The sequence below is a fragment of the Myodes glareolus genome, chromosome 4 (genome assembly GCF_982192425.1).
Source record: "Myodes glareolus chromosome 4, mMyoGla1.1, whole genome shotgun sequence".
Classification (NCBI taxonomy): domain Eukaryota; kingdom Metazoa; phylum Chordata; class Mammalia; order Rodentia; family Cricetidae; genus Myodes; species Myodes glareolus.
The window spans coordinates 107,476,500-107,493,654 of NC_142029.1; the positions used below are offsets into that span (position 1 = coordinate 107,476,500).

The 17,155-nt window shown below is 42.0% G+C and overlaps 1 protein-coding gene across 1 annotated transcript in view; it reads left to right on the plus strand.

Annotated features, from left to right (window-relative positions):
- Muc16 (mucin 16, cell surface associated) overlaps window positions 1-17,155 on the plus strand; it is a 159,861-nt gene that overhangs the window by 63,416 nt on the left and 79,290 nt on the right. The window contains exons 17-26 of the mRNA XM_087905954.1: window positions 346-381; window positions 636-698; window positions 7,747-7,871; window positions 7,959-8,026; window positions 9,691-9,863; window positions 10,714-10,749; window positions 14,981-15,105; window positions 15,309-15,376; window positions 16,377-16,549; window positions 16,652-16,687. Coding sequence (XP_087762080.1) covers window positions 346-381; window positions 636-698; window positions 7,747-7,871; window positions 7,959-8,026; window positions 9,691-9,863; window positions 10,714-10,749; window positions 14,981-15,105; window positions 15,309-15,376; window positions 16,377-16,549; window positions 16,652-16,687 — 903 coding nt within the window. The remainder of the gene's footprint in view (window positions 1-345; window positions 382-635; window positions 699-7,746; window positions 7,872-7,958; window positions 8,027-9,690; window positions 9,864-10,713; window positions 10,750-14,980; window positions 15,106-15,308; window positions 15,377-16,376; window positions 16,550-16,651; window positions 16,688-17,155) is intronic.

Below are 17,155 nucleotides of genomic sequence, written 5' to 3' on the forward strand. Positions count from 1 at the left end.
GATTTATTTGGGCTCAGGGCTATATAAGGGACAATCCACCATGGACAGAAGTTGTGGTGGTTGAAACAGTTCCTCCATAGCAGTGCTATGCTAGCTCACAGTTCTGTTACAGATCAGAAAGCACAGATTCCAATCCAGAACCCAGCACAGTATGTCTTTAAAAGCCCCATTGATGATTTATGACCACCAACTAAGTTCTGTGTCCCTGAGATTGTGCAGCCTCCCAAAGCTGTGCCACCAGCTTGGGAACGATTGTTTGAGCCCCAGGGCCTGTGAATGTGAACCACAGGAGGACATTTCTCTCTCTCAACCCTGACCCTCTCTTACCCTCCGTTGTTACTGCAGGTTTCACCCATCTGAGCTCCGCACTTATCAGCAGCAGTGAGTATTCAGCACATGTTCTAGCGACTCCAACCCTACACCAAGCAAGGCAGGGGCTGACCCCTCCTAATGCCTCCGTTTGACTGCAGCTAGGGATCTGAGAGGGCAGTTATTGACCTTCTTCTTTGTCTGCACTTCCAAGATAGTCTCAGTTCAAGCTTTGTGTGCAAAAAGTTAGATAAATCATCTCTCTTTTCTGAAATTTCTGCCATGAGAATGCCTTTTTCCCCCCACTAATGATGGTTTCTTTTTAGGTCCTAGGACTACTGCAGTAAACCTAGAAACCTCTGGGGATCACTCCTTCCTCAGAACCACAGGTATGTAGCAGTCTGTGACACCTATCTTAGAAGGAGCTTGAAAGTGTCAGTGCTTTTAATATTCGGTACTGAAAGATGGAATGTCATAGCAGATCCAGAAATTTCATCAACTGACAACCTTTATTGACCACATAACCTGTGCCAGACACTGGGAGACATATCACTACTTCTAATATTATGCACTGAAAAATGGGATGTCATAGTAGATCTAGTAATTTCATCAACTAACAGCCTCCATTGACCACCTAACCTGTGCCAGACACTAGGAGACATATGGCTAATCACAAAAAAGTGTGTGCCCTCAGAATTTATAGTTTTATGGCAATTTCAATAGTATTGATATTGGTGTTCATAGTTGTTGACTGAGGTTACAGTTCTGCCTGATTCCCACAGTTGTTAAGTCCAAAAGAAATCACACAGAGGTCTAAATCAATTATAAACTGATTGGCCTATTAGCTCAGGCTTCTTATTAACTCTTATAACTTATATTAGCCCATAATACTAGTCTGTGTTAGTCACATGGCTTGGTACCTTTCTCAGTGAGGCATTCGCATCTTGCTTGCTTAGTGTCTAGCTTCCTCTCTGCTTGGGTGATGACTACAAACTGAATTTTCCTCTTCCCAAAATTCTCTTGTTCTCTTTGCCCTGCCTCTACTTCCTGCCTGGTCACCCACCCAGCCTATACTTCCTGCCTGGCTACTGGCCTATCAGCATTTATTTAAAATACAAGTGACAGGATACAGACCATTGTCCCGCAGCACATAGTGTTAATAGTGATGGTGTTATTCATAGTGTTGATGGAAGTAATCATGCTGATGATGGTAATGATAATGGTGGTAGTGATGGTGGTGGTATCAAAAATGTAATATTGTAATACTGATGATGTGATAATTAATACTAAGCTAGTGCTGATAATGATAATGGTATTTTGATGATGCTAATGATAGCTACAATGGTGATATTGGTGATGCTGATGGTAGGATTAATGATAGTGAAAATAGTGTTGAATGATAGTAATGATGATGATGATGATGATGGTATTAGTGATGATTGTGTTAATGGTGAGGGTGATGATCCTGCTAGTAGTGGTGATATTGGTGATGATGGTGGTAATGAAGATGATGGTGTTGGTAGTGACGGTGTTAATAATGGTGGTAGTGGTGAGTCTAATGATGGTGATGGTAAAGACAGAGATGATGGAGTTGGTAGTGATGGTGTTAATGACTATATTGATGAAGACAGTATGAGTAATGGTGGTTGTAGTAGAGTGACTATGTTTAGTGATGGTGGTGGTGATGAAAATGATAGGATGGTGATGATAACAACGATTGTATTGGTGGTGTTAATAATGGTGTCATTGCTGACAGTGTGAGTGGTGGTGGTGGTGGTTTAGATGAAAGCATTGTTTATAGTGGTTATGTTATTATAACAGTGGTGTTGATAATGATGTTGATCACAGGGAGGACAATGTTGATTATGGTGATGTGTACTGGTAATGATGAAATTGATGGCAATAATAACAGTGATTGCAAAAGCAGTGGTGATGAAGATGATGAGGAGGATCATGGTGCCAACAAAGCTGAAAGAGAATCCCTGACCTAAATACTGGATGCTATTCATTGTTATACCACTAACCTATCTAGTTGCATTTTATACCCTTTTAGAACAAGCTTTGCAGGCAATATAGATATAGAAAGACTTTATCACTCATTTTCTAAAGTCAGCATATACTAGTTATATAAAATAGTTGTTTTCACTATATTGTTTTCTTTTCTTCTTTTTATTTTAATTTAATTTGTTAAAATAACTATCTTTTCTCATTTTACGTGCCGAATCCAGTTTCAGCTTCCTCCCCTCCTCCCTCTCCCTCCACTTTCCTTTCTCTCCACCCCCCATCCCATCCCTCTCCATTCCTCAGAGAGGGTAAGGCTTCCCATGGGGAGTAAAGGAGTTTAGGACATTGCTTTGAGGCAGGACAGAGGCCTTCTCCACTAAATCTAGGCTGAGAAAGGTATTACTTCAGAAAGAATGGGTTCCAAAAACCAAAAACAAGCAGAAGGGATAATCCTGGGCTCACTGCCAAAAGACCCACAGTCTGCACCATCCTTACAACTATCACCCACATTCAGAGGGCCTAGTTTGTTCCTATGCTGGTTCCCTCACTGTCAGGCCTGAGTTTGTTGGCTACTATTAGCTCAGGTAAGCTGTTTCAGTGGGTATCGCCATCATAGTCATGACCTCTTTGCTCATATTCTCAATACTCCCACCCTTCAGCTAGACTTTGGGAGCTCAGTCCAGTGGTCTGCTGTGGGTCTCTGCACCTGCTTTCATCAGTTGCTGATGAAGGTTCTATCATGACATTTAAGATAGTCCTCCATCTGACTGCAGGGCAAGGCCAGTTCAGGCACCCTCTCCACTATTGCTTAGGATCTTAGCTGGGGTCTTCCTTGTGGATTCCTGGGAATTTCTTTAGTGCTAGGTTTCTTGCTAACCCCCAAATGGCTCCCTCAATCAAAATATCTCTTTTCTTTCTCTCCCTCTCTGTCCTTCCCCCATCTCAACCATTCCTTTCCCTCAAGTTCTCTTCCCCTTCCTCTTCTTTCCTCCTCTCCTTCTGTCTTCCTTTCTCCCCTAATCCCCAGGCTCCTAAATTTGTCAGGAGATCTTGTCTATTTCCCCTTCCCAGGGGACCTATGCATGTTTCTCTTAGGATTCTCCTTGTTACTTAGTTTCTCTGGGGTTGTGGACTTTACGTCCCTTATCCTTTGCTTTAAAACTAGTATTCACCTATGAGTGATTATATACATACCATGCTCATCTTTCTAGATCTGTCCTGCAGGAGCTCCTTCCACTCCTTCAGCCAATAGCCTTTAAGATACCAGCCCACTTGGATGTGGTCTCTTTGGTTTGAAAAAGCAGCCATAGCTGTGCGCTCTCTCTCTCTTGCTTTGGACTCTGCTTTGGAATACCAGACTCTTTTCTTGGTGGTGCAGAGGACTGTTGTCTAGGATGGTGATCTGCAAGTTTTTCCTTTAAATAAATAACACTTTTATTAATCATAATTTCAAACTGGTGTGGGATTGTTTTGTGATTTACTCATTTAGGTCTGGGTTATCTCACTCAGGGTGGTTTTTTTTCCTAGTTCCAGCCATTTGTATGCAAATTTCAAGATGTCATTTTTTTGCTGTTTTGTTTTGTTTTCATCACTGAGTAGTACTTTTTTGTGTAAATGTACCACATTTTCTTTATCTATTCAGTTGAAAGGCATCTAAGTTGTTTCCAGGTTCTGGCTATTATGAATAATGCTGCTATGAACATAGTTGAACAGATGTTCTTGTAGTATGACTGAGCATCCTTTGGTTAAATGTCCAAGAGTGGTATTGCTGGGTCTTGCAGTAGGTTGATTCCCAATTTTCTGAGAAACCACCACACTGATTTCCTGAATGCTTGTACAAGTTTGCATTCCCATTAGCAATGGAGGAGTGTTCCCATTACCCCATATCCTCTCTAGCATAAGCTATCATTGGTATTTTTGATATTAGCCATTCTGAATAGTATAATATGGTATCTCAGAGTCATTTTGATTTGCATTTTCCTGGATATTGAACACTTCCTTAAGTGTCTTTTAGCCATTTGATATTCTTCTGTTGAGAATTCTCTGTTTAGTTCTGTATCACTTCTTTAATTGGAATATTTGGGATTTTGATGATGAATTTCTTGAAATCTTTATGTATTTTGGAACTCAGTACTCTATATGATGTGGGGTTGGTGAAGGACTTTTCCCATTCAATAAACTGCCTTTTTGTCTTATTGACTGTGTCTTTTGCTTTACAGAAGCTTTTCAGTTTCAGGAGATCCCACGTATTTATTGTTGCTCTCAGTGTCTGTGCTAATGGTATTGTATTTAGTAAGTGGTCTCCTTTGCCCATGCATTGAAGACTATTTCACACTTCCTCTTCTATCAAGTTCAGTATTGTCAGATTTATATTGAGGTCTTTAATCCATTTGGACTTCAGTTTTGTGCATGGGGATAGATATGGATCTATTTGTATTCTTCTACCAGTCAACATACAGTTATGTCAGTACCATTTGTTGAAGATACTTTCTTTTTCCATTTTATAATTTTAGTTTATTTGTCAAAAATCATGTGTTCATAGGTGTGTGGATTAATATCCAGGCCTTCAATTCTATTACATTGGTCAACCTATCTGTTTTTATTCCAATATTGAGTGGGTTTCATTACTGTTACTCTATAATAGAGCTTGATATTGGGGATGGTGATGCCTCCAGAAATTCCTTTTTTGTACAAGACTGTTTTGACTAATCTGGTTTTTTTTGTTTTTGTTTTTGTTTTTGCACATGAAGTTGAGTATTGTTCTTTCGAGGTCTGTGAAGAATCGTATTGGGATATTGATGGGGATTGCATTGAATCTTTGCTTTTAGTAGGATTGTCATTTTTATTATGTTGACCCTTCTTATCCAAGAGCATGGGAGATCTATCCATTTTCTGGTATTTTCTTTAATTTCTTTCTTCAAAGACTTAAAGTTCTTGTTGTACAGGTCTTTCATTTCTTTGGTTAGTGTTACCCCAAGATATTTTATGTTATTTGTGGCTATTGTAAAGGGTGATGTTTCTCTGATTTCTTTCTCAGTTTCTTTATCCTTTATATTTATATAGGAGCACTACTGATTTTTTTTAGTTGATCTTGTATCCTGCCACATTACTGAAGGTATTTATCAACTGTAGGAGATCCTCAATAGAATTCTTGGGGTCACTTATGTATACTATCATATCATCAGTAAATAGCGAATGTATGACTTCTTTTTTCGATTTGTATCCCTTTGATATCCTTTTGTTGTCTTATTGCTCTAGCCAGAACTTCAAGAACTATGTTGAATAGATATGGAGAGAGTGAACAGCCTCGTCTTATTCCTGATTTTAGCGGAATCGCTTGGAGTTTCTCTCCATTTAATTTTCTGTCTGAGAGCATCTTAGCCTCCTTCCTTCATTCACCCTCTGTTTACCCATCAGATTGCTTGGTCTAGGGCGTATCACTTTGGGTCCACTGTTTTCCTCACTCCTTCTCCCACCCAGGCCACTACTGCCTCTTACCCCGACCACAGAAAACTTTTCCTGGGGCTTCTCTGCTTCTCTTTCTCCCTCTGCAATCTGTTTACCAAACACAGTAAGGTTTTTAAAAGTGTGTCCAAAACCTGGGTACAGTGTCACACACCTGAAATCCCAGCACTTGGAAGGCTGAGACAGGAGGATCTGAGTTCAAGACTACAATGGACTACATAATAAGATTCTGGCTCAAGAAAGTTAGTTTATTTAACATATTATATCAGAGTATATTACTTTCCTAGATGAAATATTTCTGTAATTTCTTATTGCTGTTACAAGATTAACATTTGGGCCCAGGGAGTTGCCCCAACGTTTAAGAACACTGGCTGCTCTTACAGAGCGGGTTCAGTTCCACTCACCCACGGGTCAGCTTCCTACTATCTGTACCGCCAGTGTCAGGGCTCTAGTGCCCTCCTCTGGCCTCTGCAGGAACTACATGCCTGTTTTCCACACACCCATACATACAAAATTAAAATGTGATAAAGCAAAGCAAAACACATTACTTACTACACATATCTCTTAATGACCATTTATTCCTTTTTTCCTTCCCTCCCTCCCCTTCTATCCCTTATTTCTTTTCAGCCTCACTTTATCTCTTCCTCCCTGCTTTCCTTTTTCTTCCTTCCTCTTTCCTCCATTTCTTTTCCTTCTTTATTATTCCCTTCCTTTTCCCCTTTCACACTTTTTTCTTCCTCCTTTCTCCCCTTCCTCCTGTTGGCCTTTTTTTCATTCTTCCCTTTCTTCTTCCTTTTTTTTTCCCTTCCTCCTGTCCCCCTTTTCTTCCTTTCTTTTCTCACTTTCTCCCTTCCATCTTCCTAGCTTCCTGCTATTCTCACAAAGAGATGACATTGGTAGAATAGTGATAGAGAGGACATAAAAGGTGTCACTAATGCTCACTCTTTCTCCTTCATGCATTATTGTCAGTTTCTTATTGCCATTATTGCTATGTTTTTTTCCGTGGGTTCCTGATAATCTCTGCTGTGACAATGCTTTGCCCTTTGTCCTTCAATCTTTGGAATTGATTTTCTAATATTTTCATTCACCCTTCAGGGTTTGTTCTTGTTGTTGTTGGAGTTATTTCATAATTAAATATTATGAAATTTATTTAATTCATTAAATTAAATAAATATGAATTAAATATCAGACATTAATTCTATTCTGCTAACCAGAAATATTTGCTATGGTATTCCGTGTAGGAAATATAAATTTGTTGAACAAAGGAAGAAAATAAAATTGCAATCAGTGGTGCTAAAATGATAGGTCAGGTGATAAAGTGCTTGCTTTAAAAAATCTAAGGACCCAAGTTCTCTTCCCAGAATTCATATGTTCACTTGTAATCTCCGTGCTTCACAGTTTTAAAAAAAAAAAAGTAGGTTTCTGGGGCTATCTGGCTAACTAGGACAGTTGATTTGGTGAAACATAGACTAAAGAGACGATATCTCAAAAAGAAATAAAAATAATAGGGTACAGAAAATGTTAAAGAAATGACATCCAAGGATGTCCTTCCCCATCTCCAGACATACATACTCCCCACCCCCACACCTTACATAGGTATATACACATACACACACACTCCCATTTATATGAACACAGACACAGTAAAGAGCTGTCACATGTAATTTAATTTATGGTCCATATCTGCTGTGGTTTAGAAGCCAATTGAGCAGTTGGTAAAGACTGTAGGACACCCACCTCTCTTGTGCGTGCGTGCGCGTGCGCACACACACACACACAACACACACACACACACAGGAAGTATACATTCCTATTTGAATTTGTTCAAGGAAAATTGAGTGGAGTCTTGTGATGCAGAGAATGGGAGCCTGTCTTTGGGAGGACTGGTGCAGGCTGTAGGAAGGGCAAAACAAGGATCCCATGCAAGCTGAAGACAGATTTTCTTTTCTCTGTTTTTTGGCTTTGCAGCCATGACCCATTCCCTTGTGCCCTTTACCCTCAACTTCACCATCACAAATCTACAATACACACCAGCTATGGAACACCCAGGATCATTAAAGTTCAACAAAACAGAGAAGGTCCTGCAGTATCTGGTAAGAGTTCTTATATAATAACCTCCCTCTTCTGCCTCTTAATCACCCCTGAAGTTTCTTACTCTTTCCTCTCTCCTTCCTCTCCAGCTTGTGGCTGTGTTCAAGAATACCACCATCGGTCCATTGTACTCTGGGTGCCAACTGATCTTGCTCACGTAAGAAGTCTTAGATTGTGTGCTTCCCACATTCCCCACTTGCCCATCAAAGCAGCACTGAGTACCTGGGATGCTATTTCTCTTGAATCTTCTCCCCAGTTCTTAACCTCTGAACTTCTTTCTGGTCCTAACCAGGATACTGAATATACCCCCACGAATAATTTCTCAGCAATGTTCAAAATTAATCTTCATTCAAGAAAATGTGTAAATCAAAACTGTTTGTGGCATGCTCACCCTTCTTTTTAAAGATTTATTTTTATTTCTGTGTGTATGTGTATGTGTGTGTGTGTGTGTGTGTGTGTGTGTGTGTGTGTGTGTGTGTGTGTGTTATAAGAGTGTATTGCTATACCTGCTTGTCTGGATGTGTTTAGTCCAAGGTTGACATGGGAAGTCTTTAATTGTTTCTCTACCTTATATTTTCCTGACAATTTCTCAGGAAACCTCAAACTCACCCTTCCATCTATCCTGGCTGGCCAATGAGATGCAGGAATCACTCCCTCAGTTCTGGGATTAGAGATATGCACTGCTATGCCCAGACATTTTTGTGGCCGCTGGGATTTGAACTCGGGTCTTCATGTTTGTGCAGCAAGTGCTCTTACTCGCTGACCCGTGTCTTTAACCCTAGAATTTCTAGCATGTCAAGTTGATACTCAATTTTTTGGAAAATTAGAGAAATTTAAACTTCATGTTAAAGATATAAAATTGGTAAATACACACACACACACACACACACACACACACACACACACTCATACACACACACAAATATTCCAAAATCTGAAATGCCCTCATATCTGAAAAAAATTGTCATCCTAAGCATTTCAGATAAGAGATACTCAACTTGAATGTGCATGAATAAAAATCCTGCCATCTCTAGTCTCTAGTCGCAGTTTGTCTTCTTTGTTTAGTGATTATTCATAAATTGTAGAATTCTTTTGCCTTGCAAGAATGCTAATTTTATCTCTGTAGTGTGTGTGTATGTGTGTGTGTGTGTTCATGCATGAATGGCTGTATACATATCTATGTGTACATGCATGTGGAGGCCAGAGGTCAACCTCAGTGTTTATCCCTCAGGTCTCACCACCTTGTTTTTCATTTGTTTGTTTGTTTGGTTTGGTTTTGAAGTCTCTCCTTATCTTGGAACTTTTCAATATGGCTAAGTTGACTGACCAGTGTGCCCTGGAGATCTATGTTTCACATCCTGAGCTTCAGACTTGCTTGCAGGTGTATACCACCAGGGTCAACTTTTTACCACAGGCTCTCTAACAGAGTTCTGGTGCTAGTGTTTACAGGGCAAGTCGTTGCTGACAGAGCCATCTGCCCAGCCTTCTTGTGTCATTTTCTGACATCATTATTCTTTTTTTGTTCAGAAAAGAATTTTATTTTTATTTTTATTCATATGTAAGTGTGTGTCTATGTGTGAGCATGCACACATGCATGTGGGTGCTGCTGGAGTCCAGAAAAAGATACCATGTAGCCTGGAGTTGCAGGCACAGGGGTTATGAATTGACCAACAGATATGCTGGAAACAAAATTCAGGTCCCCTGCAAGAATGGCAAGCATCATTATCTTATTGGGCCGTATCTCCAGCCCTCAGACAATCTTACAAGCCTCCTCCTCATCCACTTTGAATTTATTCTCATCCCTATATCTCCACGACCCAGACCTGAAAAGGATGGATCAGCCACTGGAGTGAACATGATCTGTACCCATCGATCTGAGCCCACGGACATGGGGCTGGATCCAAAGCAACTTTACTGGGAGCTGAGCCGTGAGACTCATGGCATCACCCAGCTGGACTTCATAACCCTAGACAAGAACAGCCTTTATGTCAACGGTGAGTGTGTGAGCAGCTGCAGGTATCTTCCCCAGGGAGTTCATTGTACATTCTAGGCTCTAGAACACACACACACACACACACACAAAGAGAGAGAGGGAGAGACAGAGACAGAGACAGACAGAGACAGAGAGACAGAGAGAAAGGGAAGACAGAGGGAGAGAAAAGAGGAGGAGGAGAGAAAGGAAAGGAAGATGGAAACATAGGGAAAGAGAAGCAATAGCTTTTCTGGAAACGTAGGAGAGACTAGATACCGAAGTAGCAGGGGGTGAATGTGAGGTGAATTGCAGACAACCTGATAAAGAATATCTTTATGCTTTAATTATGTTTTCTAGATTTTTGTCTACAGAGTCTTTGTGTGTGTGTGTGTGTGTGCGTGTGTGTGTGTGTGTGTGTGTGTGCGCGCGCGCATGTGTGTGTGTGTTACAGGGGTTCAAATGCAGGACTTTATGTATGCTGAACAAGTGCTCTCCTATTGACCTCTGATTTTTAGCACTGGGCCCTAGAATCTGCATTTTGAGAGCGGTGGGTAAAAAATGATTTAAAAATAAATCCAAGCTAGGTCAGACAACACATACCTGTTCTCCAGCTACTTTTAAGATGATACACACCTGTGATCTCAGCCACTTACGAGAGCTATAAGCATAAAGATCATGAGTTCAAAATCTATCTGGGCTATAAAGGTGAGACCTGTCTTAACCAAGTAGAAGTCTAGGGAACTAGATAAGTGGTAGCTCAAATCCCTAGCATGGTCAAGGCCTTAGATGCTCTCCCATTGATTCCAGGCTCTTGCAACTTTTTCATTCCTTATTACTTGAATATTAACTTTTGTGTTTTTTTCTTTATGCAGGTTATAACCATTGGCTCCTGACCTCAAACACTAGCAGTAAGTAATTTGAACCCACATATCATGTCACCTTTTTTCTACCCCCATCCCACATCCCTAGGAAGGGAAGGAGCCCAAAGAGCTTAAGTTTTCCTCATCTGCAGTATTTATCCCCTGACTCAGAAAAGATACTCCCAGAATAGATTCAGACAGTGAAAATGATTTTTCAATCTTTTGAGGAGGAGCCCTTACCTAGAGAAAAACAGTTTCTCTTTGATTCCTTTTAATTTTCATCGAATTGCTATGGCTTCTACTAGTATCCTGGCAATAAGTACAACTCCTGCCTTGGGCTCTTCAGGTATGAGCTTCTGCTTTTGATACCTTTCTACAGGGCTGGTGAAACGGCTCAGTTGGTGAAGTGCTTACTATACAAGCACAAGGACCTGAGTTCAATTCCCACCATCCACAAAAACGCTGGGCATGGTAATATGTACTTGTAATATTAGCACTGGGGAGGCATAGGAAAATGTGATAGCTAGCTACAAACCTCTCATGCCCTGTGACAGTGGGACATTAGGAAAGCCCTGAGGATTCATTCATTCATTCATGCAACAAGTATTTATCAAAAACTTACTGTATTAAATGCCCTGATGATGCGACATAAACAAAATAATATGGACTCTAAACTATCTATGGTGAACAGACAGCAGGGCAGACAGAGGAAAAAAACCAGAACTATACAGGTAAGTGCTCAATTAAATAGATGACCGTAGGGTAAGACCTGTGGGTACCTGGATGAGTTTCTCTCTTCTTATGCTTCTAGTGACTTCAGTCAGCAGAGATAAGGGTCTCGAACAGTGACGTATTGAGTTAAAGAACTGGGAATGAGAATTTAAGAAGGCAAGAAATAAGAAAACAAAAAGAATTACTGAAACCAGGAAGTTTTGCATAACCTGATGACTTATGACAAATGAGTTCATGAAGAAGTCGGTATCATATACACTCTTTCCAAGAGGGAAATGTCCAAGGTCAGCAGAGAGCTAAGTCAGTTAATGGTGGGAAAGAGGGCAAGATACTTCAGATACAGCTACTTTAGGACTTAGGGTAAGTACAGTCCAGAAAAAAAGGTATCAACCTCAACTTCTCCTCGGAGACACTGACTCTAGCATCAGACTGGCCTTGCCAAGTCCGTTCCCAGACAAGAACACAGAAGTAAAGTTTCTTCTGTCCTTTCATTAGGTACTGTGAGAAAGACCTGGATCAGTCTGGCTCCCCACATTCTTAGGGTGTGTGTGTGTGTGTTACGTAGACATTTGTGCATGCATGCGGATGCCAAAGATCAATGATGGGTGTTGTTCCCATATGCACACCACTTTATTTTTTTTTAATGATAGTGTCTGACTAACTTGTAGCTCACCAATTCCATTTTACTATCAACCAGCCAATAAGCTCCAGAGATCTCCCTGTCTCTACCTTACCAGTGCTGGGATCACAGGTGTGAAGTATAACACTACACCCAACTTTTTGAATAGGTTCTGAGGATCTGAAATCTGACCCTCATGCTTGTGAGACAAGCGCTGAACTGACTGAGCCATCTCCCCAGCCCCTTCGTTTTCAACTGAGGAGAAATGAGAGCATACTGTATACATAGACCTGAGAAATCCAATGTCATCTAGTATGGGCGGACTCTACCTTGGCTGAAGTTCAGCTTCCCATGCCCAGGCTACTCATAACTGTGCACTGGCTCTGTTGAAGGTTCTGAAAGAACAGACACCATTCTTATCTTATTCTAGTCTCTTGTTTTACATTGCTGAAAGTACTAGGGTGTGAGGTTCAAGGTGAATGTTGAGGCAGACTGTGATTTGGTGTAGGAGACACATTACAAGAGTAATTAGTTAGTCCTTTGGACAGACGGCACAGTGGTGGCTCTGATGAAAGATCAAGCCCATGAAGTGCAGTGAGGATCCTTTCTTAAAGATCTAAGAGGAAGAGGGTGGTTCATGTAGTCAGACTGTCCCTGATTCCTAGGGAGAGGAAGGAAAGGGATCTAACATTTCCAAGAAGGAATGTGTGACTCTTGGGATGTGGAGGAAGTGAGAAGAAGGGCACCCAGCTAGTTACAGGTGTAGTGTGTGGAATGTGTCAGCACTGGTGGTGCTCTGAACGTGTTTGAGTGTGGCATCCTCAAATCTGTGAACTTCCTGGGGGTGGGTGGGGAATATTGTCTATTATTTTCTTGGAATCTGAGAACCTGAGGAGTCTATTAGGGGTTAGAATTCACCAACAGGCTTTCTGTAGAGAGCTTCTCATTTCCATTACAATGGTTGCTGCAAAGGAAGAAGCTGCTGCAAGTGGGCATGGCCAGAACTCTAATGGGCTCTAAATTCTAACAAACACAAACATGTACCCAGGGTATACTGGTCACTGATTACTTATGAAAATTGAGGTTTCTCTGCATCTGCTTCCATCAGTTACTGGATGAAGGTTCTATGATGATAATTAGGGCATTCCCCAATCTGATTTCTGGGAAAGACCAGTTCAGGCACCCTCTCCACTATTGCTCAGAGTCTTAGCTGAGGTCATCCTTGTGGATTCCTGGGAGTTTCCCTAGCACCAGATTTCTCCTTAACTCCAGAATGGCTCCCTCTATCAAGATATCTCTTTCATTGCTCCCCTTCTCTGCCTCCCCCGCTCCTGACACAAGCTAGTGTGTGCTCACTCACTCTGGACTGATAGTTAGGGAACCTGCATAAGTCCTCAGAATGTGGGTGACAGTTCTGTAGCTTGGGCACTCTGTGGGCCCAATAACAGTGAGACTAGGATTTATCATTAGTGCATGAGCCGGCTTTTTGGAGCGCATTCCCCACAGAGGAATACTTTACCCAGCCTTCATACAGCCAGAGGGCCTTGGTCCTGCCTCAACTTGATATGCCAGACTCTGTTGACTCCCCTTGGGAAGCCTTACCTTTTCTGAGGCATGAAAAGGGTACTAATTGGGAAAGGTGGGAGAAGAGTGGGAGGAGGGGAGGGAGGGGAGCTGTGGTCGGTATGTAAAATGCAAAACAAAACAAAAAGTTAAATAAAAATTTTAAAAAGAAAAAGAAAATTGAGGTTTAGTGTCATCTGAACCTGTCCATGGACCTTGGTAAAGGGTTTGAGGATAAACATACTGAGGCGACAAAGGCTGGGCTTGACTCAGCCCCAGTTTCGAGATTACATGAGTAATTTGCCCTTGGCTCAAATTTTATATATATAAAAAAAGCTTCCCAATATCATCTCCCATGAAATCAATGGCTCCAATTTAAGAAAAGCATGTAAAATGGAGTATAGCCCCAATATATTTCTTCAAATCGTTCTTCTCCCGTGTGCATGTGTGTGCACAGTCAGGAGTAGCTTGCACATATGTGTACATGTCTGCATGCTGAAGGCCAGCCTTAAGTGTTATTCCTCAGATGCCTTCTATACTTTGTTTTTTGAGACAAAGCATCTCATTGGGCTGGAACTCACCAAGTAGGAGAAGCTGACTGGCCAATGAACCCCAGAAATCCGCCTGTTCCCACTTCCCCAACACTGGAAATAGAAGTGTATACCGCCACGTCTGGCTTTTTTTGTGAATGGGGTTCCAGAATCAAGCCCTGATCCTCATTCTTGACTTTAGTCACTGAACGGTCTCCCTAGTCCACTCTCTGCCTTTAAAAATATTTTAAAAATTAATTTTTACTTGTGTGTGCACACAGACATGTGTGTGCAGAAACGATGGCATGCATGTTGAGAGCAGAGGACGACCTGTGGGAGCCGGTACTTTATTTCTAGTGTGTGGGTCCTGGCGCATCGAACAAGTGATTTTGTTGAGTCATCTCACAGATTCTAAACCGTTTACCTTTATGAAAGGAGAGAGAGAGAGAGAGAGAGAGAGAGAGAGAGAGAGAGAGAGAGAGAGGAGAAAGAAAGAAAGGATGAAGGAGGGAAGGAAGGAAGAAAAGAAGGAAGAAAACAACATGTACATGGATTGGGTTGCAGAAAAACAAATTGGATTAATTGAAAACTCAGGAGACAGAGATGCATGTTGGAATTTTATCATCACAGGGTTTGATGTATTTAGTGTCTGCACCATGGAGTACTAACCCCCACAGAGAAATTCTACTCAGGTTTGATACATAGCAGGTGATGCTTGATCCACTCCCTTTCCTGGGGAACCTGTGATCCTAGAGGAAGAACCTAGTGCTGGACGATACCCACGTTCACAGAGGAAGCTGCAGCTCATAATGTCTTTCTCCTGTGCCCACTGTAGTGCCAGGCTCTCCTCTGGTGCCGTTCACCATCAACTTCACCATCACTAACCTCGAGTATGAGGAGGGCATGCGTCAACCTGGATCTTGGAAGTTCAATGCCACTGAGAGAATCCTCCGAAGACTGGTAAGAGCTCTGCCCAGTATACGCATAATGTCTCACATATGTAAGCCAACACCTATCAGATAGACAGCACTCTGCAAGAAAGCCTCATCAACCTCAAGCTTCTTCCATAGATTGCATAGATTGGAGACTAGCTCCACACATCTCAAAAGCAGTTTTTATTCCCCCAGTCCCTGTAGTCACAGCCTTCTCCCTTTTCTCCACAGCTCTGGTCTTTGTTCAATAGAACGAGCATCAGCCTTCTGTATTCTGACTGCAGACTGATCTTGCTCAGGTGAGTCCTCAGATTAAACAAGTCAGAGATCCTCAATGCGTCCCAGACCCAAAGTGCGGTTGGGGTCTTTCCTTTTCTCCTGTCTGTACATTACGCATGTGGCATTTAGGAAGCACTGAATCCAACATCCAAGGTGTCCTCTAACCCAACAACTGCTACTTGAGTCAGTCCCACAGCTGCAGACCACAGCAGGTTGACGGCTTTTTCCTGTTCATCCATTCTCAATTTCAACTTTCTTCCTTCACTGTGGAGAAAGGGAACCTTGAATTCTATCCCCAGAATTTTTCTAGTTTTATTTCTGTCACTGTGATAAAACACCTCAACCAAAAGCAACTTAGAAGAGAAATAGCTTATTTTAGCTCATACTTTCAAGTGACAGTAATACTTACCGTCAGGGAAGTCACAGTCACTGATGACTGAGACAGTCACATCACACCCACAGTCATGAACAGAGAAATAAAAGCAGGAATGCTCTCTCGCCTGCACTCAGTTTGACTTCTCCATTCTTATACAGTTCAGGGTCCGCTGTCTAGAGTATGTTGCCGACCACAATGGGATAGGAACGCCTGCATTCACGAGGTTCATTAAGACCAGTCCACACAAGCATGACCGCAGGTCAAACCAATGGAGATAACCCCCCATTTAAACTCTCTTTTCTCCATGATTCCGGTGGACAGTTGAAGCTAACCAGTACAGACACTAATGTCTTTTCGCTTTGCTTTTATTCCCAAATTTTTATCTGTCTTAAACATGAACTCTCTCTTCTTCACACCATGAGAACATAGATTAGTGTCTCACATTCAATAAAAATCCTTTACTCCATGTCTACTCGGGTTCACAGGCTACTGGAAGTCAGTGCACTCAGAGACGCTAGGCCTGAGGTATCACCTCTATACCAGCCATCTCATCTCCCCTGCCTCCTTCCTCTCCTGCCCCCATCATCCTAAGATGTGTTCTAGGCAATCTCTTTATCAGCATTCTCCTCATCTATCCTTCTCAGGTCTGAGAACGATGGAGCAGCCACAGGGGTAGATGCCATCTGTACTCACCATCCAGACCCCACTGAGTCTGAGCTGGACAATGAGCAGGTATATGAGGAATTGAGAGAGCTGACCAATAACATTACCCAGCTGGGCCCTTACACCTTAGACCAGAACAGCCTTTACATCAACGGTGAGTAGTGGCCATATGTGCTCTATTGCAGAACATACATCATTCCTTCCCAGCCTCCACGTCCTCACCCTGCCCCCTCTCGCTCTTATATTATCTCTTCAGGTTACACACACCAGAGCCTGTCCATCATACCCATAAGTGAGTATTATGAGGCTCCGTAAGGATCTCCTACGCTGTAAGTCCCAGCCCCGTGAAATAAAAACAAAAGCTCTACATTCATTTCTGCAGGCCCTCTCCAGCTATGGCTGCATGGAAACTTATGCCCTTGTCCTAAGTCAAGCTAGGGATATAGCGCTTAGTAAAGTGCTTGCATCGGGTCTGGAGTTTGATCCCTAGCAGCCATGGAACAAGCCAGACATAGTGGTGCACATTTGTAATCCTAGCTCTAGTAGGAGCAAACAGCAGTATCTGAGTTTACTGATAAGCCAGCCTAGTTGAATTGGGGGTTCACAGGTCCTACAACCTGGCCTGAACAGCAGCAGTGTACTGGGAACTTAGCAGGCTGACCAATGATATCTCTGAGCCAGGCCCCTTACACCTAGGTCTTAAAACACAAAGTAGACAGTGCCTGAGGAAGAAAAATACCAAAGGGGCAGGAGAGAAAAC